The sequence below is a fragment of the Podarcis vaucheri genome (assembly GCF_965113315.1).
Source record: "Podarcis vaucheri genome assembly, chromosome: 2".
NCBI lineage: Eukaryota > Metazoa > Chordata > Lepidosauria > Squamata > Lacertidae > Podarcis > Podarcis vaucheri.
In genome coordinates this window covers 125,965,232-125,992,030 of record NC_138760.1, presented here as the reverse complement: position 1 = coordinate 125,992,030, position 26,799 = coordinate 125,965,232, and the positions used below count along the sequence as shown (strand labels likewise).

At 47.4% G+C, this 26,799-nt stretch overlaps 2 protein-coding genes and 1 long non-coding RNA gene across 4 annotated transcripts in view; 2 read left to right on the top strand and 1 right to left on the bottom strand.

Annotated features, from left to right (window-relative positions):
* The window catches only part of LOC309525047 (uncharacterized protein), a 274,308-nt gene extending 271,535 nt beyond the window's left edge, over positions 1 to 2,773 (top strand). The window contains exon 3 of the transcript XR_014216045.1: positions 2,658 to 2,773. The gene's annotated coding sequence lies outside the window, so the exon portion shown is untranslated. The remainder of the gene's footprint in view (positions 1 to 2,657) is intronic.
* The window catches only part of LOC309525572, a 30,679-nt gene extending 8,556 nt beyond the window's left edge, over positions 1 to 22,123 (bottom strand). The window contains exon 1 of the long non-coding RNA XR_014216431.1: positions 22,042 to 22,123. This is a non-coding gene — a long non-coding RNA (uncharacterized lncRNA). The remainder of the gene's footprint in view (positions 1 to 22,041) is intronic.
* Positions 10,080 to 22,044, top strand: LOC309524676 (uncharacterized protein). Of its 2 annotated transcripts, XM_082209557.1 has the most exons (6): positions 10,080 to 10,269; positions 13,240 to 14,046; positions 16,507 to 16,680; positions 18,339 to 18,471; positions 19,595 to 19,846; positions 20,507 to 22,044. In XM_082209557.1, exons 2-6 carry the CDS (start codon positions 13,330 to 13,332, stop codon positions 21,592 to 21,594), a joined length of 2,364 nt encoding a protein of 787 aa, XP_082065683.1. In that variant the 5' UTR covers positions 10,080 to 10,269; positions 13,240 to 13,329; the 3' UTR covers positions 21,595 to 22,044. The 2 variants fall into 2 exon arrangements, with proteins under 2 accessions (XP_082065683.1, XP_082065684.1); XM_082209558.1 differs by lacking the exon at positions 16,507 to 16,680 and having other exon boundaries at positions 10,083 to 10,269.
* Positions 22,124 to 26,799: the final 4,676 nt, after the last annotated feature.

Genomic DNA, 26,799 nt, shown 5'->3' with positions numbered 1-26,799 from the left:
CCCCTTCCCAGTGAATTCTGGGAATTGCAGCTCTGTGAGGAAATAGGGGATCTCCCAACAGCTCCCAGAGCCCTTAACAGACGTCAGCTCCCAGAATCCTCTGGGGGAAGCTGTGGCCGTTTAAAATGGTATCAAATGGGGACGCAACTAGAATTATCTGCCTGTAATTCGTTGTGGATCCACTTACTGTCTGGCAGCCCTGCTTTCTGTCTTACCAGTCTTCAACAAATATTAATGGAAATATTATTTCCCTCAGCCCCTCCTCACAGGCACTCCCCTGCCTTTTCTTCCCCACATCCCCGGCCCTGCTCTTAGCCAAGGGTGCCTTCGCTCTCCTTGTGGGGATGTCTTCCTACCCGCACCTCAGTGCTATAATAATAATAATAATTTATTATTTATACCCCGCCCATCTGGCTGGGTTTCCCCAGCCACTCTGGGCGGCTTCCAAAAGAATATTAAAATACTGTGATACATCAAACATTAAAAGCTTCCCTAAAACCCCCTGGGCACGTTTCGGCCACGTGGAGATCTCTGGATGCCATGGTTGGCAACTGACATCTCCATCTGGCTGGCCACACCATCTTTCTTATGCAGGTCAGCAGAAGATCTCATTTACTGCATTTATATCCCAACTTTTTCTCCAAGGGGCATATGGTTTGCCCCCCTCCTCAGTTAATCCCTACAACGGCCCTGTGGGGCTGCCAAAGGTCACCCAGCGAGCTTCATGATGGAGTGGGGGGGGGGTTGAACCCTTATCCTGGTCTGACACGCTAACCCAGAGCATTCCAAACATTTCACATCGCAGACACACTTTTTAAGACATGTATCATTTCGCGACATGTTGCTTCAGTTTTACTAGCAAACCAGAGGTTAAATGAAACCCTTTCCAGCCCCAGGAGGAACGTGAGAAGCGTTCGCAAGACACACCTACACACTGCAGCCCAGTGACACCATTTAGAAAGCTCTGCTCTCACCACTACACCGCACTGCCTTCCTACAGTACTTCTGCTATGGGGCAGCTGGATAAATCAAGCGGGGAACTAAATATGGGGAGAACGCATTTCCTTCCCCCCAACTCTGCAATTCTATGCCCATCCCCGCCCCCCGCCTGAAACCCTGGAGAGCTGCTGCCAGCCAGTGTCGACAATATTAGGTGGCCCCATTGTTCTGTCTCAGTGCAAGGCAGCTTTTAAGCCCTTTCTCCCCAAGTCAACCTTCTGAGGGGTCTTCCCACCCGCCCCCTCCCCACTTTCTAGCCTCCACTGCGCCTCTGCATGGGGAAAAATGGGGAGGGGGCTCACCAGACCCCCTCCTGAAGCTGGAAACGCCAAGGGAAACTCTTTCCACTGCGCTGGGGAAACTTTATCCCGGCTCGAAGCAATGAGCAGCAGCAAACCACTCCTTTGCATCTTCCGTGCGCACCAGTCTCCAAGGAGCGAGCGGCCAGGCTGGAGGGGGCGGGGCCTCCGCTCTCGGAGGACCAAGAGCCTCCTCCCGCCAACTTCCTTCCTCTCTAGGATGCTGCCTACAAGCATCCGTGCATTTAACCCTTTGTAGCCAGGAAATTAAAAGACGCCTGCTTCTTGGGAGAAAAGCAGTGACAAACCTAGACAGCATCTTAAAAAGCAGAGACATCACCTTGCCAACAAAGATCCGTATAGTTAAAGCCATGGTTTTCCCAGTACTGATGAATGGAAGGGAGAGCTGGACCATAAAGAAGGCTGATCGCCGAAGAATGGATGCTTTTGAATTATGGTGCTGGAGGAGACTCTTGAGAGTCCCATGGACTGGAAGAAGATCAAACGTATCCATTCTGAAGGAGATCAGCCCTGAGTGCTCACTGGAAGGACAGATCCTGAAGCTGAGGCTCCAAGACTTTGGCCACCCTATGAGAAGAGAAGACTCCCTGGAAAAGACCCTGATGCTGGGAAAGATGGAGGGCACAAGGAGAAGGGGACGACAGAGATGGTTGGACAGTGTTCTCGAAGATACCAGCATGAGTTTGACCAAACTGCGGGAGGCAGTGGAAGGCAGACACACACACACACACACACACACGCACACACACTATAATACTACCCTCCTAGTAGATTAGCTACCCCTCCCAATTTGGTGTCATCTGCAAATTTGATGAGCAAATTTGATGAGCAAATTTGAAGTGCGTAACCCGAGGTACCACTGTACATTTTTTTCCAATACAGAGGGAAAGCTCTCAAAGATGGAAAGCTAATGGAAAGCTCTCAAAGGATCTTTGGATTTCATTCTGTAACGCATTACTATACCCTCGGAAGAGCAGGAGACTCTTAATTTCAGAGTCATGGGTTTGAGCCCCACGTTGGGCAAAGGATTTCTGCATTACAAGGGGGTTGGACTAGATGACCCTCAGGGTCCTTTCCCACTTTACAATTCTATGATCCTTACAGGGAATTTGGCATACTGACTTCCACAAAGGGAATTCCTGCCCATGATCAGATTGGTGGTGGTGGTGGTGGTGGTGGTGGTTGTTGTTGTTATATTTTGACAAAATAATAATCATAAATGAATAAGAATAAAAATGTGCACCCCACCACTGAGACCATTCCATTGTAACCATCCAACCTCCCAAAATTTCAACACCTCTTGCGATGGTTTGACCCTTTTCCATTTTAACAGTACAGTGGTGCCTTGCAAGACGAAAAGAATCTGTTCTGTGATTCTCTTCGCCTAGCGGTTTTTTCGTCTTGCGAAGCAAGCCCATTGACAGATTAGCGGATTAGCGCTATTAGCGGCTTTTAGCGGCTTATCTGCTGATCGGATCAGCTGTTAAGCGGCTTAGCGGCTTAGAAAAAGGGGGGGAACCAGCAGGAACTCGCAATACATTGTTGTCTTGCGAAGCAAGCCCATAGAAAATTCGTTTTGCGAAGCGCCTCCAAAACGGATAACTCTTTCGTCTAGCGAGTTTTCCGTCTTGCGAGGCATTTTTTATTAAATATTTTATTGGTTTTTCAAACATAGAACATAGAACACATATTGAACATACAGAAAACAGAAAATAAAAAAAAAAATAGAGAGAGAGAAAAGATTGAAGCTATAACATTACAGTCGTACCTCGGATCCTGAACGCCTTGTGAGACGAATGTTTTGGCTGCAAACCTGGAAGTTACTGTTCCGGTTTGTGAACGTTCTTTGGAACCTGAACGTCTGACAGGGCTTCCACAGCTTCCGATTGGCTGCAGGAGCTTCAGCCAGACCTCCCATCAATACCAAAGCACCAGTCTGGTCTGATTCTCTCTGTTTCTTATAGAGGAAAAATACCAAACTTGATATTTTTTCCTTGTTAAAAAACAACAAACCAAGACTTTTATATAGATACTTTTATATAGAAATTTAGAAAATAAAAAATAGAAAAGAAGTTTAAAGAGCAAGATAGAAAATAAGATTTAGAAAGTAAAGAACTTCCAGTACATTTGGCTCCCAGTACGTTTCCGAGCACAATTCAGAGCGTTGGTGCTGACCTTTAAAGCCCTAAACAGCCTCGGTCCTGTGTACCTGAAGGAGCGTCTCCACCCCCATCGTTCTACCCGGACACTGAGGTCCAGCGCCGAGGGCCTTCTGGCAGTTCCCTCCCTGCGAGAAGCCAAGGTTCAGGGAACCAGGCAGAGGGCCTTCTCGGTGGTTGCACCCGCCCTGTGGAACGCCCTCCCACAATATGTCAAAGAGAAAAACAACTACCAGACTTTTAGAAGACATCTGAAGGCAGCCCTGTTCAGGGAAGATTTTAATGTTTAATAGACTATTGTATTTTAATATTCTGTTGGAAGCCACCCAGATTGGCTGGGGAAACCCAGCCAGATGGGCAGGGTATAAATTATTATTATTATTATTATTATTATTATTATTATTATTATTATTATTATTATTATTCCGGCTCTTTGCATAGCAGGGCCTGTTTACTGAAGAAGCCACTGACTTCTCCGAGGTGCAGAATGCAGCCCCGGTGGATTGCCGGCCATGTTTTCTGTCCAAGAGCATGAAGGACGATGAAGACGCCACCTTGCAGGGTAAGGGCGGACAGGATAAGATTTCGGCTTGGCCTCCCTCTCGCCACGATGGCTCCCCACTCTCCCTCCACTGTCAAAGGGGGCGCATTCCTCCGAATATTTTCTCTTGGGAATTGCAACTGGGGAAATTGCTGGGGGTTAGTTGCAGGCTTCCGCTGAGTATCTGGTGGTTGGCAGATGTGACAATATTATGCTGAACCCGATGGACCTTTGACAAGACCTTTCAGGGGCTCCTCTGAGGTTTAATAATGCTTCAGGCGGTTAGGCTGTTGGACCAGGACCTGGGAGACCTGAGTTCGAATCCCCGCTCAGCCACGATGGATCAGTCCCTGTGTCTCAGCCTAGCCAAAAAAGTGGTATATACATATAAAGTGGTATATACATAAAAAAAGTGGTATATACATATAAAGTGGTAAAGGTACCCCTGCCCGAACGGGCCAGTCTTGACAGACTCTGGGGTTTGTGCGCCCATCTCACTCAAGAGGCCGGGGGCCAGCGCTGTCCGGAGACACTTCCGGGTCACGTGGCCAGCGTGACAAGCTGCATCTGGCGAGCCAGCGCAGCACACGGAACGCCGTTTACCTTCCCGCTGGTAAGCGGTACCTATTTATCTACTTGCACCCGGGGGTGCTTTCGAACTGCTAGGTTGGCAGGCGCTGGGACCGAGCAGCGGGAGCGCACCCCGCCGCGGGGATTCGAACCGCCGACCTTTCGATCGGCAAGCCCTAGGCGCTGAGGCTTTTACCCACAGCGCCACCCGCGTCCCTATATACATATAGGAAACAATAAATAAATAAATGTTTCCTACATTTACATATTGTTTCCTATATACATATAGGGAACAATAAATAAATAAATGAGTCTGTGGTCTGCTTTGATGTTCCCTTGAGCTGGGTGCTGGGCTGAGGGAATTCTGAGTTCAAGCAAATGTTTTCTTTCAACCATTTAAGAATTCATATATCCAAACTTTTTTTTTTAAGGGGGGGAGCTCATATGGGAGGAAAATATTTGCTCCCAACTCTCTAAATAAGATACCCAGAATACAACTCCCATCAACCCTAGCTAACAGGACCAGTGGTCAGGGATGATGGTAACTGTAGTCCCAAAACAGCTGGAGGGCCAAGTTTGGCCGTCACTGGGTTAGACATATATAAAAATGCCTTAAAAAGGGAAAAAAAGTTATAAAAAATATATACAGTCATACCTTATGTTACATTTGCTTCATGTTACATTCTTTCAGGTTACGTCCTGCGGTGACCCGGAAGTACCGGAAAGGGCCTCCGGAACGGATCCCATTCGCAACCAGAGGTACCACTGTATAGAATTTGCCATTAGCTCACCATCACCATCTAGTGTCACTTTTGTATAGTGCACTTAAAACATTGTATTTGTATTTATTTATTTATTTTCCACGGGGGCGGGGATCACACTTTATTAGGAATAGAATAAGATTAATATATATAATTAATATCCTTTTGCCGAAACAAAATGTCTCTAACATTTATACAATAGGAAGATCGGCAAGCAAAAATACTAGGTGCTACTATTTAGAGTGATGTGTACAGTAAATTCTAATCAGCCTTCCTTCACCTCTTTCTTTCTTTCTTTCTTTCCAATGACAGAAAGAAAATAACATCTGTGTTTGGGGTGCTTTGCATTTATCTTGCAATGTAACATTTTGTAAACTGTTATTATTTACCTCTGTGAGGACAAGAAAAAAGGACCACTATTTATGGTTACTTCCCAAGGAAAGAGTTTTCCCTGCAGAGTTTGATAGCTGACTATTTGTAAACATCCAATTCTCGTTTCAGATGAGCCCAGACATTAACCATTTGAGCAGAGGCATACATTGTATAGCCCCAGCTCTCACCTGCTGCTCTTCCTGCTTCCGGTCCTCTGCCCGGCTCAGGAGGAAACCTTCGGCCAGGGCCACCGCCTGGGAACTGGTCTCCGCTCCGCATTCCCTCACCCAGTTCTCTATCTCCGGGGCGAGGACAGCCAGGAACTGCTCCAGGATCACCAGGTCTAGACCTTGGTGTGTCTCTCCGGCTTCAGCCACTGATGGCAAAGATGGTGGAGTCGGCTGCAAACCTCTCGGGGTCCCTCAGCTTTCCAGTAGTGGATCAACTCGAAGAGGTGAGGTTCTGTCTCTGACACGAGAGTCTCCTCCTGGACCGGGATCTCCTGCCTGATTCCGTCCCAGAATCCCCCACTGCTTCTGCCTCCGACGGCACCATGCCTTCTTCCTGGATAAGGGACAGGTGATTCTTCATCTTCCATCTTCCGCTTTTGCTCCAAGGCTGTCCCCATCATGGCTGAAGGATCTCCTTCCTCTCCAGCCAGGTTCTGCCTCAAGGCAAAGACCGGCTGCGTATGTTAAATAAAATAAATATTTTTTTCTTTATACCCCGCCCTTCCCGGTTCAAAGAAACGGGCTCAGAAATTTTAAACACTTAATTAATGCAACACAAAAAACAGCATGAAATACAATATAAAACGTGAATAAAAATGAATTAAGTATTCAAAAATCAATTTAGGGGGGAAATCCATCCAATAGACATTAGCTAATCCCCAGGGCTAGCTGGCTAAATTAGTCCTATTTGGGCCAGCGAGGAGACCAGGGGAGAATTAGCTGTGGGATCCCAGAGCAGGTGATCTTCATAAAAAGGGGAGGGGGAGGGAAGGAAGGGGAATAAAAGATCAGGCTAAGTTCAAATTGAAAGCCAGGCGGAATAGCTCTGTCTTACAGGCCCTGCGGAAGGAAGTTAAATCCTGCAGGGCCCTGGTTTCGTAGGGCAGCGCATTCCACCAGGTTGGAGCCATCACTGAGAAGGCCCTGGCCCTGGTGGAGGATAACCTGACTTCCTTAGGGCCTGGGACCTCTAAACTATGATTATTCATGGACCTTAAGGTCCTCTGCGGGGCATACCAGGAGAGGCGGTCCCGTAAATACGAGGGGGCACAGGGAGGAGAGAGGATGCTAAGCCTGAAAAATGAACAAGTTGTTCTGCAAATGGGACTCCTCATATTCCTATTTTCTGGAATAAAACTTATTTCCCGACTGCATGGTCAGTAAGTTGGGTTGATAAACACCGACCGGATAGTCTTTTGGGAATTATAAGGACAGAACTACCTAAACTGTACAGATATTTATTTATGTATGCTACTACAATGGCAAGAATGTCACCCGCCTATATGCTGGTCTATGACTGTAATGAAGATTTGACTGATTGATTTCACTCGCCCCAAAACGGAAAGCAGCAGAAGTCCCCGCAAAGGAAGAATGGACACAGAACCTTAGGGAATATGCAGAAGAGGTGAAACTTACCGGAAGAATAAGGAATCAAGATAATAAACCTTTTATAAAATAATGGAAAGTGTTTATGGAATATTTACAGATAAATTGTAAACAGGTAAGAACATTGGGCCAGCGAGGAGACCAGGGGAGAATTAGCTGTGGGATCCCAGAGCAGGTGATCTTCATAAAAAGGGGAGGGGGAGGGAAGGAAGGGGAATAAAAGATCAGGCTAAGTTCAAATTGAAAGCCAGGCGGAATAACTCTGTCTTACAGGCCCTGCGGAAGGAAGTTAAATCCTGCAGGGCCCTGGTTTCGTAGGGCAGCGCATTCCACCAGGTTGGAGCCATCACTGAAAAGGCCCTGGCCCTGGTGGAGGCGCTGAAGAAGGAAGTGGCGGGTGGCGCTGTGGGTTAAAGCCTCAGCGCCTAGGACTTGCCGATCGAAAGGTCGGCGGTTCGAATCCCCGCGGCGGGGTGCGCTCCCGCTACTCGGTCCCAGCGCCTGCCAACCTAGCAGTTCGAAAGCACCCCCGGGTGCAAGTAGATAAATAGGTACCGCTTACCAGCGGGAAGGTAAACGGCGTTCCGTGTGCTGCGCTGGCTCGCCAGATGCAGCTTTGTCACGCTGGCCACGTGACCCGGAAGTGTCTCCGGACAGCGCTGGCCCCCGGCCAATAGATGTGAGATGGGCGCACAAACCCCAGAGTCTGTCAAGACTGGCCCGTACGGGCAGGGGTACCTTTACCTTTACCTAAGAACATTGGCAGGATTATTGTGATAACCTGCAGTTTCATAAGGGTATATATTTAAAAAGGATGAATAAATGAGCAAATTAAGTTGATTTGGTTATGCAGAAGATATTTAAAAATAAATTTTAAGGAACCACAGAAAGAGGGGGTAGGAAGTAAAGCTTCGAAATGTTAAGATGACTGTAAATTTGATGAAATATATTAATCTGAAATGGATAAATAAAATTTTAAAAAAGAAAAATATAATGTAGATGAATACAAAAATCACACATTTCTAGCTTATTTCACATGCTTAATCTGTATCAGAAATTATCTATGGGGTTCTCTGTTGTTTCCTCATAAAGGTTGGCACTGACTCATGACAGGGCCTTTTTGGTGGTGGCTCGCCAGCTGTGGAAATACCCTCCCTAGTGAGGTGAGCCTGTCTACATCATTATTAAAACATATTTTGCTGGAAGCCGCCCACAGTGGCTGGGGCAACCCAGTCAGATGGGCAACATATAACAACAACAACAACAATAACAATAACAATAGTTTACCCAGGCATTTGGTGGCTGAATACTATTCCTGGCAACCCTGAAATCATAGGAATCATAGAATCATAGAATTGTAGAGCTTGGAGGGACACCAAGGGTCATCTAGTCCAACCCCCTGCAATGCAGGAAAGCGTTCATGACAGCTGCTTTTAAACTGAAGCTTCTTTTGAAAAGCTGCTGTTTTAAAACTGGTAAGCCCGACAGCTGGATCAGACCAGGGGCCCATCTAGCAGGATTCAAGTGCAAGAGCCCTCTCCCTACTTGAGGTTTCTCCGCATTTTTGCATCATGGCGGGGTAAGGCTGGATGACCCTCAGGGAACCCCCCTTCCAAATGTACAATACAGAATTCATCATGCGAAAGGCTGGGCTGGATGAATCCCAAGCCGGAATTAAGATTGACGGAAGTAATATCAACAACCTCAGATATGCAGACGACACAACCTTGATGGCAGAAAGTGAGGAGGAATTAAAGAACCTTTTAATGAGGGTGAAAGAGGAGAGCGCAAAATATGGTCTGAAGCTCAACATCAAAAAAATGAAGATCATGGCCACTGGGCCCATCACCTCCTGGCAAATAAAAGGGGTGGTGACAGCAGTCACAAAATTAAAAGACGCCTGCTTCTTGGGAGAAAAGCAATGACAAACCTAGACAGCATCTTAAAAAGCAGAGACATCACCTTGCCAACAAAGGTCCGTATAGTAAAAGCTATGGTTTTCCCAGTACTGATGAATGGAAGGGAGAGCTGGACCATAAAGAAGGCTGATCGCCAAAGAATTTATGCTTTTGAATTATGGTCCCACGGACTGCAAGAAGATCAAACCTCTCCATTCTGAAGGAAATCAGCCCTGAGTGCTCACTGGAAGGACAGATCGTGAAGCTGAGGCTCCAAGACTTTGGCCACCTCATGAGAAGAGAAGACTCCCTGGAAAAGACCCTGATGTTGGGAAAGATGGAGGGTACAAGGAGAAGGGGATGACAGAGGACGAGATGGTTGGACAGTGTTCTCGAAGAGACCAGCATGAGTATGAGCAGACTGCGGGAGGGAGTGGAAGACAGGAGGGCCTGGCGTGCTCTGGTCCATGGGGTCATGAAGAGTCGGACACGACAACAAGGTGCTACTGTAAAGGAATTTTTTGTTTGTTTGTTTCGACTACCGCAGACCAACACGACTACCTACCTGTGAATAGGGGTGAGAGGGAGAGAGAGATGCAGAAAGAGTTAAAGCAGAAAGAGGCTGCGATTCCTAGCAAGGACGCTGCAACACGGGATGCTTTTCAACGCAGCAGCCCCTCTCCCCCTCCCGCGCCCGGAAAAGTGTGGTGTGTGTGTGTGTGTGTGTGTATACACACGCGTTGCGCGCCTGGTTTGGTGCACGGAGATTCTCGGGGAGGAAACGGGGCTCGGGGGAGGGGGACTGCGTGCGGGGGGGCCCCGCTAATTAGCGAAAGAGACAATCAGGGGGTTCCTCCCTCCCCCGCTCCCAGCATCTAGGGGAGGGTCGCGTGTTCCTGTTTGGGGAGGAGAGTGGTGGGCTGGGGAAAAGGCTCCTTTGCAGATTTCTGCACGGCAAACCGCCGCTGAAAAGGTGCGCCAGACGACTCTGCTGCCATATTATTCTTGTTATTAGAAGAATTCACTTGAAAAGGTTGGAATAGGCAATGCTGCGATATTGTCATGTTGATGCTGTATTACCGCTGTTTTATTTGACGACTGTGCTGCTGTACAATCATATTTATTCCTGCGTATCATTTGATTTTACAAATTCGTTCACACAAATAATATTCTTGCACATGCTAGAATGTTACACAAGATTCTTCCGAATCTTAGGACTCCCCCCACCCTATGGGTTTTCTTTAAGTAACCTTTTTAGCTGCATATTTTAGGTCAATCCAATTTACAGTCCTCCATTGTATCCAAATCATACTTATTCTTATGAAGACAGCCATGCAGCTGTATTATTGCTGGAAAAGGTGCTTTGTTGTTGTTGTATTATTATTATTATTGCTTGAAAAGGTGCTGTGTTATTGTTGTTGCTGTTGTTATGTATGATAATCATCCCTGTTGTCCTGGCCTCAAATGATGAGTTGTCAAGGAGAAGGCGAAAAATTGTTTTGTGTTGACTTCGCAAACTGCAGCAGCTTGAAAGGGTTGTGTTGCTTACACAATGCACAGAACAGCCTCCTGCCTTATCTAGTGACATGTTGTTTAGGTTGTTTTACAGGTTTGGGCAATTAAGCGGCATGGAGGGATCACTAGCCAGCATTTTGGGGCCTTTGCCGTGATGTTAGCAGAGCCTCTTCTGCCCTGTGACCTGGCTCCTTATTTTGGAGGCAACAACACTGCAATTATAATTACTGCACGACCCCCAGGGCCCCTTTCGACTCTGGGGACTGTAGCACAACAAGGAGAGAATAGAGGATGCCCTAAAACTCTCAGCACCGCTAACAAATTATAGTTCCCAGGATACTTCATGGGAAGCGGTCTGATCCTGATATATCTTCTTCGGTGATCACTTGTAGCCGAGTAAGATTGTCTTCCATGAACACAGTCTTAACAGTGAGTCCATAAGTGACTGTGGAGGCCAATTCTGGACCCACACGTCCGTCCACAGTGGGAACATTGGTTTCCAGGTGGGAGTTGATCACGGTGTGGATTTGCCAAGCGTGCCTTCCTCCTAGCACATTTCTCCATTGCGTTCTGAGTTCGAGTGTCTTCAAAGCCCATGACACCTTTGGTAAAGGCTGTTCTCCAACTGGAGCACTCGCAGGCCAGTGTTTCCCCATTGTCGGTGTTTATGCTACATTTTTAAAGATTTGCCTTGAGACAGTCTTTGAACCTTCTTTGTTGACCACCAGCATTATGCTTTCCGTTTTTAAGTTTGGAATAGAGTAAAGTGGTACCTCGGGTTACATACGCTTCAGGTTACATACGCTTCAGGTTACAGACTCTGCTAACCCAGAAATAGTACCTCGGGTTAAGAACTTTGCTTCAGGATGACAACAGAAATCGTGCTGTGGCGGTGCAGTGGCAACAGGAGGCCCCATTAGCTAAAGTAGTGCTTCAGGTTAAGAACAGTTTCAGGTTAAGAACGGACCTCCAGAATGAATTAAGTACGTAACCAGAGGTTCCACTGTAGTTGCTTTGGAAGACGATCATCAGGCATCCGCACAACATGACCAGTCCAGCGAAGTTGATGTTGAAGAATCATTGCTTCAACACTGGTGATCTTTGCTTCTTCCAGTACACTGGGATTAGTTCGTCTGTCTTCCCAAGTGATGTGTAAAATTTTTCGGAGACGCTGTTGCTGGAATCTTTCAAGGAGTTGGAGATGGTGTTTATAAATGGTCCATGATCCTGATATATATGTGTACAGTGGTGCCTCGCAAGACGAAATTAATTCGTTCCGCGAGTTTTGTCGTCTTGCGATTTTTTTCGTCTTGCGAAGCACGGTGTCGGGAAAGTTTTGGAAAAGCTTCAAAAATCACCAAAGTCTTTAAAAACCTCAAAAAAGGCTACCACACCACGTTCTATGAGTTGCTCCTCGAAGTCAAGTCGCAACTGTATTAACGGTGTTAAGAAAAAGGAAACAAACTTGCAAGACGTTTCCGTCTTGCGAAGCAAGCCCATAGCGAAAATCGTCTTGCGAAGCAGCTCAAAAAACAAAAAAACCTTTCGTCTAGCGAGTTTTTTGTCTTGCGAGGCATTCGTCTTGCGAGGTACCACTGTACAGGGGCAGGGGTCTGGCAAACATCCTCACTTTTGACTTCCTGATTTTTCCTGAAGACATTTTTTTAATGCTAACAGGCCTTTGTAGCTGTTTGACTTCTACAGTGGTACCTCTGGATACGAACTTAGTTACCCTGAAACATTCATATCCAGAGGCGCGCTGATCTGCACAGACGCGGGCGGTGGAAACCTTTCCTTTACTTCTGGGTTTGCCACGTGCGTAGCTCGAAGCATTCGCAAAGTGGGTGGTTCGTATCGAGAGGTACCACTGTATTCTGAATTAGCTGGTCACTTTACTTTTTTTTAAAAAAACAGTGTTTTATGTTTTAACAGTGCCTTGGCACTTCATGAAGCAGCAACGAAAAAAGATAGGATTTTGTACAATGCATAAAATAAATGTCAGTCGATCTATCAGGAATTATGGCCATGAGCAGTGTTTTTTTTCTGGGGGTACACAAGGGTATACATACCCCTAAACATTTTGTGAATCTTTGTACTTTTGTCCATTTACTGTATTTATTTTCCTCAATTTGAGCTATAAAATGGAGTCAAAATGAGAGTACCCCTAAACATTTTTTTTAGAAAAAAAGCACTGGCCATGAGTAACTTGGGCCCATTTATTTTGATGGGTTTGCTCTAAATTCTGCCGGATTTTTGGCTTTTAGGTTCTAATTTCGTTGTAATAGAGACCCTGTTCATTTAATCGTACGTGGTACACACCACTTAAGGGACTTCTGAAAGGTTAAATGGTTTCTAAATCCATTTAATTGAATAGACCTGGATCAGACCAGGAAGCTCTTAATCTCAGGGTTGTGGGTTTGAGCCCCACATCAGGCAAAAGATTCTTGCCTTTTTTTACGATTCTGTGATCTTTCTTTGCTATACCCAGGGAGCTACCCCTAGAATGTGGCAGCATCAACCGCCACGACTCTCTGGGTTACTCTGAGTCCCTTGGGCTGCCAACCGAGGTGGAACCGGCATGAAAATGGACCCAGGAAGCTGTCTGCAAGGGGAGGCGCTGGACGGCAGCGGAAAGGATCCCCATGAGACCGTCGGAGAAGTCGTCCCAAAAACACCAGACGCAACCTTAGTTAAACAAGAGCCCTGCGAGGGTTTGCTTCAACACTGGGAAGCCCAGTGGCAGGAGTTCCTGAAGATGGTGGAGGCCCCTCAGCCCCTCAGCCCCACTGGCCCGTTGCCGGAGGAGCCCAAGCCATGGGGCGACCCCAAGGCCTTCCTGGCCACCTTTGAGCAAGTGGCCGAAGCCTGCCGGTGGCCCCGGGAGGAGTGGGCAGCCCGGCTCCTGCCGGCCCTCGGCGGTGGAGCCAAGCAGGCTTTCCTTGCACTCGAAGCCCGAGACAGAGAGGGTTATGGGAAAGTGAAGGCGGCCATCTTGCGCTGGGATGCCCTGAGGCAGGAGAAGCAGCGGCAGCGCTTCAGGGGCTTCTGCTACCAGCAGGCCAAGGGACCGAGAGGGGCCCATAGGCAGCTCCGGGACCTTTGCCAGGCGTGGCTGAAGATCGAGAGGCACTCCAAGGAGCAGATCCTGGAGCTGTTGGTCCTGGAGCAGCTCCTGGCCATCCTTCCGGCCGACGTCCAGAGCTGGGTCAGGCAGTGGGGGCCAGAGACATGCGCCCAGGCAGTGGCCCTGGCCGAGGACTTCCTCCAGAAGGATGCCGAAAGGATGGAGAAGCAGGTGAGGAGGAAAATATAATAATAATAATATACAGTGGTGCCCCGCAAGACGAATGCCTCGCAAGACGGAAAACTCGCTAGACGAAAGAGTTTTCCGTTTTGGAGGTGCTTTGCAAAACGAATCTCCTATGGGCTTGCTTTGCAAGACGAAAATGTCTTGCGAGTTCCTGCGGGTTTTTTTCCTCCCCCCTTTTTCTAAGCCGCTAAGCCGCTTATCAGCTGATCCGATAAGCCGCTAAAAGCCGCTAAAAGCCGCTAAAAGCCGCTAAAAGCCGCTAATAGCACTAATAGCGCTAATCCGCTAATCCATCAATGGGCTTGCTTCGCAAGACGAAAAAACCGCTAGACGAAGAGAATCACAGAACGGATTCTTTTCGTCTTGCCAGGCACCACTGTAATAATAATTTATTATTTATACCCCGTCCATCTGGTTGGGTCTCCCCAGCCACCCTGGGCGGCTTCCAACAAAGTATTAAAATACAGTGGTCTGTTAAACATTAAAAGCTTCCCTAAACAGGGCTGTCTTCAGATGTCTTCTAAAAGTCTGGTAGTTGTTGTTCTCTTTGAGATCTGGTGGGAGGGTTTTCCACAGGACGGGTGCCACCACCGAGAAGGCCCTCTACCTGGTTCCCTGTAACTTGGCTTCTCGCAGTGAGGGAACCGCCGCAAGGCCCTCAGAGCTAGACCTCAGTGTCCGGGCAGAATGGTGGGGGTGGAGACGCTCCTTTTGTAAATCTGTAAAAATGATTTACAGGTGGTATTTAACTCTGAGTAGGCTTGCTAAGATCTTTAAGGCTGAATCAGATAAGTGTTGGAGATGCAAAGAGGTGGAGGGAACTTTCTTCCACATGTGGTGGACATGTAAAAGGGTAAAAGAGTATTGGGAAATGATCCATAATGAATTGGAAAAAAATGTTCAAAAGCACTTTCCCCCAAAAAAACCAGAGTCCTTTTTGTTGGGGATAATTCAGGTGGAAATTCCCAGGTGTCAGAAAATGTTATTTATGTATGCTACTACTCTGGCCTGTGTTTTGTTAGCTCCAAAATGGAAAACCAGCGAGGTCCCAACCAGAGAAGAATGGCAACTTAAGCTGATGGAATATGTGCAGCTTGCAGACTTAACATAAAGAATAAGAGAAGAAGAAGAACATACGTTTAGAGAAGATTGGAAAATGTTTATTGAATATATGGTGGTGGTGGGGAATTCTGTACACTTGAAAATGTGGGCAGAATTCAGATAAATTTTGTAAATAAATTTTGATGGATGTAATAATGGAATACTGAATGGTTTATGCAGGGACTTATGTTATGCAAAATGAACCATGGGAAGAGAAGAAGGGAAGTCGCTGAAATTTTAAGGATGTTTAAATGCGGATTTTAAATTGTAAAACAGAAAATTCAATGAAAATTATATATAAATAAGAAAGAGAAGCAGGTGAGAAGGTTTCAGGCGGATGTGTGGGCCTGGTTTGGCAGAGGGACATGGCGCACGTCATGTAAACCTCAGCGCAGAAGAGGGAAGATGCAGAGCTTGTGTAGGGGAAAGGCCCTAGCTCAGGGGTAAAACGTCTGCCTTGCCTTCAGAAGGTCCCAGATTCAGACCCCCATGGTTTGAGAGACCTGGTCTGAACAGAGACATTAGATTCTTATCTCATTATACATGACTAAGCCATTTCTCACCTTTTCACGCCTTGCCTTTTCCTGTAAGACCTATTGCAGTCGTTAAGAGTCGTCAACAGGCTCATCTCAGCTATCTGCCAATCTCCCATTCCCACCACCCTTCTGAGTAATACCCCTCCCCACCTTCTCACTATATAGAAGGATCTGGCAACTTCTGTTTCAGTGTATCTGAAGAAGTGTGCGTGCACATGAAAGCTCATACCAAGAACTAACTTCGTTGGTCTTTAAGGTGCTACTGGAAGGATTTTTTTTTTTGAGTAATAATAATAATAATAATAATAATAATAATAATAATTTATTATTTATACCCCTCCCATCTGGCTGAGTTTCCCCAGCCACTCTGGGCGGCTCCCAATGAAATGTTAAAAACAGTACAGCATTAAGTATTAAAAACTTCCCTAAACAGGGCTGCTTTCAGATGTCTTTTAAAGATAGGATAGCTGCTTATTTCCTTCACATCTGAAGGGAGGGTGTTCCACAGGGCGGGCGCCACCACCGAGAAGGCCCTCTGCCTGGTTCCCTGTAACCTCACTTCTCGCAATGAGGGAACCGCCAGAAGGCCCTCGGCGCTGGATCTCAGTGTCCGGGCTGAACGATGAGGGTGGAGACGCTCCTTCAGGGATACAGTACTGAGCTAGATGGATCAATGATCTAAATCAGGTTGCAGGCGGGCAGGGAGTATGTTGCATCAGTTTTCCTTCTTATAATTATGCTATCCTCTTAACGTTCCATTCACCTGTTGTGTTAGGGAAATGTGGCTTTTTGATCAGTGTACTGGCAGGGTGGTTCAACGTCTCAGACCAAGTGTGTAGCAAGAATCGGATGTCAAGGAAATAAACAACTATCTGACTTTTGGAAGACATCGGAAGGCAGCTTCCCAGGGCCAATCAGCCAGTCAGAAGCCGTGCCTTGGTTTGCGAACGTTTTGGAAGTCGAACGGACTTCCAGAGCAGATGTGTGTTTGAGAACGAAGGTACCACTGTACTTGTGGGCCGCACCCTGAATTAAATTTCTGTAATGTAAATTAAAATATATTTCATAACATACAATATATGCCATTTATAGAGAGAGAAATTGTGTGTGTATTAAATGCACAACAGGTTTAATATACCGTATTTAAATGTTAAACCAATTTAATACACAAAATATGTGTGTGTGTTAACAACCTATGACACAAAAATATCTATTTTTTATTTTTTAAAAAATAATCTTTATTAATTTAAATTACACACATATGCAAAGAATTTACAATCGCATACTACAAAAAGAAAATTAAAGAAAAAAAATTAAGAAAAAAGAAAAGAAGGAAGTACAGAAAAAAGAAAGAAGAAAAAGCTGATTTACGTGCATAAAAAAACTCAATCTTCCTAATTAATACGTAAATAAACACTTAAATAAAAAAGACTTCTGTCAAAACAAGTCTTCCAATCATTGTACTGTTTATACTGTCGTTGTTTCCCCCGCCCAGTTTTATATTCTTTAATATTGTTCCCGTCTACTCCACCAATGGTATTTGTTGTGTTTACAAGTATCACTCAAGTTCTGCTAATATGGTGTGGTTGGTACAATATGATCATATACAATCCTTAAATATTCTCCATTCTCCAAATATTTTCTGGTTCAATGCTCCTCTAACTCTTCCCGTCAGTTTTGCTAGTTGTAAATATTCCAACATGAGTATCTGCCAATCTGTGATTGTTTTGTTTTTCCACTTCCTCGCCACAAGAAATCTTGCTGCTGTGGTGGCATGCATGAACTTTTTCAGGCTTTAAGATGTTCCCCCCCCCCAGCGTTGCCAAGGACTGCCGAAAGAGGCCTCGCGGGATACGGGTTGGTCCTTGTTGTTGTTTAGTCATTTAGTCGTGTCCGACTCTTCGTGACCCCATGGACCAGGCACTCCTGTCTTCCACTGCCTCCCACAGTTTGGTCAGACTCATGTTTGTAGCTTCGAGAACACTGTCCAACCATCTCGTCCTCTGTCGTCCCCTTCTCCTTGTGCCCTCCATCTTTCCCAACATCAGGGTCTTTTCCAGGGAGTCTTCTCTTCTCATGAGGTGGCCAAAGTCTTGGAGCCTCAGCTTCAGGATCTGTCCTTCCAGTGAGCACTCAGGGCTGATTTCCTTCAGAATGGATACGTTTGATCTTTTTGCAGTCCATGGGACTCTCAAGAGTCTTCTCCAGCACCATAGTTCAAAAGCATCAATTCTTTGGTGATCAGCCTTCTTTATGGTCCAGCTCTCACTTCCATACATCACTACTTCCATACAGTGGTGCCTCGCAAGAAGAAATTAACCCGTTCCGCGAGTCTCTTCGTCTTGCGGTTTTTTCGTCTTGCGAAGCACGGCTATTAGCGGCTTAGCGGCTATTAACGGCTTAGCGGCTTTAAGAAAAAGGAAACAAACTCGCAAGAACTCGCAAGACGTTTCGTCTTGCAAAGCAAGCCCATAGGGAAATTCATCTTGCGGAACGACTCAAAAACGGAAAACTCTTTCGTCCTGCGCGTTTTTTGTCTTGCGAGGCATTCGTCTTGCGGGGCACCACTGTACATCACTTCCATACATCACTATGGGTTGGTCCACCCTGCTATCAATTGTTGCTGTCACCCGTTTCCAGGTGCTCACTCTCCTCGCGGAGGCGGCCGTCAGTTTCACGGGGCCAAGCCAGGATCCTGTAGATGCCGAGCAGAAACAGCTCAGCATGGCAGCCAAGCAGGAGGACTGTGGCAGCGGAGAGGCCGGTCTGATAGGTGAGCATTGTTACCTGCCTGACTTCCTGGCGGGAGTGGAGAAAATCCTGCAGAGCTCAGTCCAGGATCAGGCAGCGCAGCTCAGTGGCACTTGGGAGGTTGCGGGTTCGAGGCTCTGTAGGCTCAGCTCCAACAGTGAAAGCCGCTGTCAGGTTCCCAGCTCTCCTTAGCCCCATCTGGGAGCTCCAGTCAGTAGAGCGTGAGAATGTTAATCTCAGGGTTGTGGGCTCAAGCCCCACGTTGGGAGAAAGATTCCCTCATTGCAGGGGGTTGGACTAGATGATCCCCAGGACCCCTTACAACTGTATGGTTCTTTATTGCTGGGAATCACAAATAGGGCTCGGGCGAGTACAGTGGTACCTCGGGTTACAGACGCTTCAGGTTACAGACTCCACTAACCCAGAAATAGTGCCTCGGGTTAAGAACTTTGCTTCAGGGTGAGAACAGAAATCAGTTTACCATTGTACTGTGGAGAGTGTATTAACTTATGGTCTGTGTGTGTGGTTTGGGAGCTGCACGGTCGGGGAAAAACAGTGCTCTCCAGGGTTGTAAAGACTGCGGAGAGAATAATTGGATGCACTCTTCCCACCTTGGATCAAATCTATGCTTCCAGGTGCCATAAGAAAGCGGCAGAGATAGCGCAGGACAGTGCGCACCCCAGAAATTATCTCTTTCAGCTTCTGCCTTCTGGAAGAAGGTACAGGGTTATAAAGACTAGGACTAGCCGCCTGAGAAGCAGTTTCTATCCAAATGCGATTTGGGTTTTAAACGCAGTGTAAGGTAGTCTCTGTGGGAATATATTGCATTTAATAATGGGGTATCAGAATTTTTAGAGGGTTAACCAGACTGGGATAGCTGGGATAGCAGGCTTGTTGGTTTTTTAATGTCTGATGTAGATTTTTTCAATTTTGATATACGATATGTGATATCTTTATTGTCATTGTCCCATACAGAACAATGAAATTAAAAATCTACGTACATTGGGACAATAAGAATAAAGATTATTGTATGAAGGTCCTTTTCTGATATTCTCACTTCAAATTCTGGTTTCATTGCCCCTGGCCCCTGCTCTTCACTGGGCTGACCCTACGTTTGTGATTGGGATGACTCTCTTTTTCCCTAGCCGCTGAAGGCTGTGTTGACGCTTGCGAAGAAGCAAAATACACCCCAGGCGGTCTGGAGCAGTTGGGGCTCCACGGTCTGTCTCCAGAGAGGGCAGAGCAGAGCATTTCCCCATGGAATAAGCAGGAGAATCGGCACATGAGAGAGAGCCGTCAGGAGATCAACCTGGAGAAGACCACATGTGGATCCCTTACTTTTAGAGGAGATCTCAGTGAGGTTGGTGATGTCACGGTCCAGCAAAGAATCTCCAACGGTAAGAGACGGGACACACATTCAGTGGGTGTTACTTGACTTAGGTGAAGGTAAAGGGACCCCTGACCGTTAGGTCCAGTCGTGGCCGACTCTGGGGTTGCAGCGCTCATCTCGCTTTATTGGCCGAGGGAGCTGGCGTACAGCTTCCGGGTCATGTGGCCAGCATGCCTAAGCCGCTTCTGGCGAACCAGAGCAGCGCACGGAAACGCCGTTTACCTTCCCGCCGGAGCGGTACCTATTTATCTACCTGCACTTTGACGTGCTTTCGAACTGCTAGGTTGGCAGGAGCAGGGACCGAGCAACGGGAGCTCACCCCGTCGCGGGGATTTCAACCGCCAACCTTCTGATCGGCAAGTCCTAGACTCTGTGGTTTAACCCACAGCGCCACCCGTGTCACTACTTGACTTAAGTTTCACTCAAAGTAGAAATTAACGGACCTAACTTAGCTTCATTCATCAGCGGGTCTACTCGGAGTAAAATGCGATTGAATATTGCCCACTGCTTGTGAGAAAATACAGTCATACCTCATGTTACGTTTGCTTCATGCAAATTAATAAGCAAAAATACTCATAATACCAGCTGCTGGGAACTCTAGGTGGTTGGTTCTCGCTGTCCTCATACATGCCTCTTTCCTTTCCTTCTTTTTTCCATGTTCTGTTAGATGGCAGGCAGGCGAGAGCATTTGAAGGGAAGCACGGTTGCCTGCGGAGTCTGGAGCAAGTGGAATGGTACCCGATCCCTCCCGGGCGCCAAGGAAACGACCCCCCGCTCTCAGGGCACAAAAGAGCCCCGGCTCAGAAAGCGCCCTACCGGTGCGGCGAGTGCGGGAAGAGCCTCAGCCGCAAGGACAACCTGACCCGGCACCAGCAGATGCACGAGGGAAAGAAGAAGCCCCACCAGTGCTCCTCCTGCCCCAAGACCTTCCGGGATAAGTCTCACCTGATCCGCCACGAGAGGATCCACACGGGGGAGAAGCCCTTCCGCTGCGCCGCCTGCGGCAAGAGCTTCAGCTGCAACTCCTACCTGGTGGTGCACGAGAGGATCCACACGGGCGAGAAGCCATACGTCTGCGCCGCCTGCGGCAAGAGCTTCAGCTGCAACTCATACCTCCTGCGCCACCGGCGCATGCACACGGGCGACCGGCCCTACAAGTGCGCCGCGTGCGGGAAGCGCTTCGCCTGCAGCTCCAACCTCATCCTTCACAGGCGGACCCACACGGGCGAGAGGCCCTACGAGTGCGCCTCCTGCCCCAAGACTTTCCGCCAGAGGTCTCACCTGATCTTTCACGAAAGGATCCACACCAAGGAGAAGCCCTTCCAGTGCCTCGCCTGCGGGAAGAGCTTCGGGCGCAACGCCCAGCTGGCGCAGCACAAGAGGAGCCACACGGGGGAGAAGCTCCACAAGTGCTCCGTCTGCGCCAAGCGCTTCAGCTGCGTCTCCTACCTCATCCAGCACGCGAGGATCCACCAGCGGGACAAGCCCCACAAGTGCCCTGACTGCGGGAAGAGCTTCCGACGGAGCGCCGAGCTCGCCTCGCACCGCAGGATCCACACGGGGGAGAAGCCGTACCGCTGCTTCGAGTGCGGGAAGACCTTTGGCTGGAGCGCGGGCCTCACCTCGCACCGGCGGACCCACACGGGCGAGAAGCCCCACAAATGCGCGGCCTGCGGGAAATGCTTCAGCCGCAAGCGGCTCCTCCTCGCGCACGGCAGGGTCCACGTCGGGGAGAAGCCCCATGAGCGCTCTTGACTGTGGGGAGAGCTTTGTTTCGAACTCGCATCTCGCGAGAAAAACCCACACAGAGGAAGCCGTGTAAACTGGTGCTGGCCTGCTCGTCGTTGCGGGGGTCTCTGGCTGGTTGCCGTTGCTCGGAGGAGAAACTTTGCCTCGGTTGTTCGTAGGGGTTTGCTGGTTAATCGGAACGCTCCCTGGAATGAACGGAGGAAAAGCACCACAGGAACCTTACTTCCGGGTTTTGCCACATGCGCAGATGGCCAAATGACGTCACGCACATGCGCGGAAACGTCAAAACGTGACCTGTGCACGCGCAGACGCATCTTACGTTTTACTCAGGATGTGAACGGGGCTCTGGAATGGATCATGTTCGCATCCAGAGGTACCAGTGTACAGTTGTACCTTGGAAGTTGAATGGAATCCGTTCCGGAAGTCTGTTCGACTTCCAAAACGTTTGGAAACCAAAGCGCTGCTCCTGCAGCCAATCGGAAGCCCCGTCGGATGTTCGACTTCCAAAAATAGTCTGCAAACCAGAACAGTCACTTCCGGGTTTGCGGTGTCCGGGAGCCAAAACATTCGAGAACTAAGCTGTTTGAAAACAAAGGCACCGCAGATTATTATCATTATCATGATCATCATTAAATTTAATTAATCATTAAATTTATTACCTACTCTTTGCCAGCAGGTCCAAGTGTGGGTTACAACAATTACAAATTCAAATGTTCCTCTTTTCCCAGGCCTTTGGTTAATTAACCTATCTTTGAAACTGTGTTTGTGTGTGTGTGTTGGGGCGGGGGTTATTGTTTCGTTTGTTATTATGTTATGTATTTTTGTGTTTTTATGCTGTAAACCTGTGATCCTCCGATGAAGGACGCTATATAAATTTAATAAATAATTTTTAGAAAAAACAAAACTGGATTACAATCGCAAGAATGGGGTATGGCCTTCAAACATTCCTCTCAGGTACCAGAGGGGTACAGAGTAAAGAGGTGCACCTCTTAGGGCCACCCTGGAGATGGTGACACCAGGGAGGAGTTGTTCTGTGTGCCCCAAAGCTAAGCCTTATCAGCTGAGATATCTCAGCATGAGACTCTTAATCTCAGGGTTTGAGCTACATGTTGGGCAAAAGTTTCCTGCCTTGCAGGGGGTTGGGACTTGGTGAACACTGTCATAGAATCATAGAATCATAGAGTTGGAAGAGACCACAAGGGCCATCGAGTCCAACCCCCTGCCAAGCAGGAAACACCATCAGAGCACTCCTGACATATGGTTGTCAAGCCTCTGCTTAAAGACCTCCAAAGTAGGAGACTCCACCACACTCCTTGGCAGCAAATTCCACTGTCGAACAGCTCTTACTGTCAGGAAGTTCTTCCTAATGTTTAGGTGGAATCTTCTTTCTTGTAGTTTGGATCCATTGCTCCGTGTCCGCTTCTCCGGAGCAGCAGAAAACAACCTTTCTCCCTCCTCTATGTGACATCCTTTTATATATTTGAACATGGCTATCATATCACCCCTTAACCTCCTCTTCTCCAGGCTAAACATGCCCAGCTCCCTTACCCGTTCCTCATAAGGCATCGTTTCCAGGCCTTTGACCATTTTGGTTGCCCTCCTCTGGACACGTTCCAGTTTGTCAGTGTCCTTCTTGAATTGTGGTGCCCAGAACTGGACACAGTACTCCAGGTGAGGTCTGACCAGAGCAGAAACTGTGGTCCCTGCCAACTGTACGATTCTGTGATTTAGGAACACTGAAAACTTCCGTTTCAAAAAATGGTGTGCAAGCTCTTTTACGTGCAGTGTAGGTGCACAGAAAACAATTTAAGTCCCTCTGAAAAAAGATATCAGAGCACTCCAGATCATTTGCTTGGGTATACAGTCATACCTTGGAAGTCGAACAGAATCTGTTCTGGAAGTCCGTCCGACTTCCAAAACGTTCAGAAACCAAGGCATGGCTTCCGATTCAATCGGAAGCCACGGAAGCCGCATTGGACGTTTGGGTTCCAAAAGAACATTTGCAAACCGGAAAACTCATTCCCGGGTTTGCAGTGTTTGGGAGCCAAAACGTTCGACTTGCAAGGCATTCGACTTCCAAGGTACAACTGTATGTGCAAAACAAGAGATACAAAAAATTAACAGCAACACACTCCCCACAATACAGACCCCACTAAACAGTACCCCGGTTCAAGAGTCTGTTTGGCAGCCTCCGCTTTTGCAGCTGGAGTCAGTCCGGGGCCTGCCCTCTCAGACCAGGTGGGAAAAAACCTTCAAGGCAGGGGCAGCTTTTCCAGGACTTGCAGACAATGAGGGGAACTCAGGCGGCAGTATGTCTTGAGCAATACTGAGATAGATGGACCTGACTCTGTTTAAGCAACTTCCCATTTTCCTACTGTTCCCTGTTCAGAAAGCTTGTTTTTAAGAACGTTAGAAGTTCCCACCCTGTTCTCACAGTGGCTGTGCTGATGTAAAAAATCGGGGTTTGGCATTTGCTGCCCAACTCCCCAAGGGACTTTTGAGTCCCCTAAATCCATGATCGGTCAGAGAAGTGTAATAAATGAAAATCTGCCCTTATTCCCTTATGGGGAACACAAGAGTCCTTATAGAGTCCTTTGTAGATTCTGCATCGGTCGGAGAAAAGAACAGAGGCCAACCAGAGGACATTGAGAAGCAAAGCAGCTCGTAAGCCTGATCTTTATTGAACTGTTGCAACAGGGTGCTCCCCTCACCCGCAGGAAAGGAGGAGGACCCAGAACCCAGGTGTGCCTGCCCTTATATAGACATTTTAAATTGCCCGCCTTGGAGTCCAAGGCCAGAAACATACATGCCAGAAACATCATACATACATCACAGAAAGGGCGGTCTACAGCAGAAATCTGAGTGCGTTGTTTATCTCTTGTCGTTTATCTCCTGTCTGGCAGGTTACCTGTTAATGCTTACCCCTGGGGAGCCTGGCCAGTCTTTTGCAGTGTCGAATACCCAGTTCCTGAGCCAGGCCACAGGCTCACCCCATTCATACACAGATATACCCTCAAGACAGGATTTGTGAATGAAAAGACAACAGGGAGCTTTTCCATTTTCCTTTGACCTTGCAGAGAAAACATTTGGTCAGTTTGGGAGCCAAAATGGCTCCAGGACTGCCCTCCTGCACTGCTTCAGACATATGGTTCACATATTTATGTACGTGTTTGCTTGGTACATTTATGAACATTTATTATATATATAAGACCTTAATTTATTTATTTCAGAAGAATGGATGGAGGAGGCAGGAGGCAGTGAAAAGCAAGGCTGATCTTTATTTTTCTGTTGCAACAGAGTTCCCTTCCCTCCTTGCAAGGATGTAGGAGAGACCCCGAACAAACAAATATAGACTTGAAATTAGCCCAAGACCACCCTAAAAACATCATACATCTCCCACAGAAATTTGAGCATGAGGCTTCACTCCTGTCTGCCTGGATATCTGAAAATGGATTTCCTGGTCGAGATGGTAAATACTTTAGTTTCTAAATTCTTTACTTACAAACTTAACACCTATTGACAGCTTAACAGAAACTTAGTGGGGATTTGCAGTTGAAAAGACAATGGGGAAGCTCTCCCCATCTCCTTCCCCCAACTGCAAATGAATATTTGAGGTCATTTTGGAAGAGTCAAAATGGTTTTTTGGGATTGTTCTGTGTGCTAAAATAAAGTATCATTTCTCTCAAGGCATTTTCCTCTGTGTGCAACTTAAATTTTACAACAGTGCCCATGGGGAACATGCAAGTAGGACCCGAGAACAGTACCACTTTCTCCCATAGCTGTCAAGTGTCCCTTATTTGAAGGGACAGTCCCTTATTCCAGCGCCATGTCCCGCTGCTGTCCCTTATTGATGGATGTCCCTTAAATGTCCCTTAAATGATGTCCCTTAAATTTCAAAGGAAGCAGCTCCTCTCCCTCCCTCCCTGCTGGCCAGGGAGGAGGGAGGCTCCAACTGTGTTGCTTGGCTGTGTTGCTCACCCAATAAGAAGTCTAAGAATGACTGGGGGGGTGGAGCTTGCATGCCTTGTGTGTGGCTAGTTAATGCAAGCTGAGGAGGTTTTTGAATGCTGGACGCCATTTTGTTGCACGTGCTGCTGCAAACTTTGCAGTGCAAAGTCAGGCCGGGGAGCCATCTTAAGTTGAGGCTGCAGAGGCCTTGTGGTGCATGTGATTCAGATTCTAGTCAGTTGAACCTCTGGTTACAAAGTTGGTTGGACAGTGTTCTCGAAGCTACCAGCATGAGTTTGACCAGACTGCAGGAGGACAGGAAGACTGGAGTGCCTGGAACAGGTGAGGCTGCAGGTCCCTTATTTTGGCTGCTGGTCCCTTATTTTTGAATCTGTAAGTTGACAGCTATGCTTTCTCCCCTCCTGCAGCTCCCATAAGCGGTATTGAAAAGCATTATGGCCTCTTGTCCATGGATAGAAGCCATTGATAGCCTCAACCTCCAAGACCAATCTTTTAAAGCCATGTTGGTGGCCATCCCTGGCTCCTTTGGGAACGTGTCCCATGTAACTATGCACTGTGTGAAGAAGCATTTTCTTTTGCCTCCAGTGGCAGAGAGTTCCGTAATCAGTTTTGCTCTGCTGTCCTGGAAAGAAGACTTTTCCTTTTGCCTATCCCAAGAAGAGTTTGGATTTGATATCCCGCTTTATCACTACCCGAAGGAGTCTCAAAGCGGCTCACATTCTCCTTTCCCTTCCTGCCCCACAACAAACACTCTGTGAGGTGAGTGGGGCTGGGAGACTTCAGAGAAGTGTGACTGGCCCAAGGTCACCCGGCAGCTGCATGTGGAGGAGCAGGGAAGCAGACCTGGTTCACCAGATTACGAGTCCACCGCTCTTAACCACTACACCAGACTGGCTCTGAATGCCTGGCACTGATGCCTGAATTCTTGTATCACACAAATTGCAGTCTCCAGTCTGTACATGACCCCCTCCAATTCTGCATGCTGGAGCCAAACAAGCTTGGGGGGAAAGGTATTTGCTTAGCTGCAGTACATTCTAAATGATGGGGAACCAGACCTCTGAGGGCAATCATCCGGTTATTGCTTCTCATTAGGTTTATAAAAGATAGGTCAGGTTAACTTGACTCTTGCATCATAACGTGATGTCCATCACATCAGAGATGCTCTTTTACATTCAGTAACACTAGTGGGAATCCCAAATCTTCCAATGTTCAGCTTCTTTTGATGTCCACAGGTTGTCACGT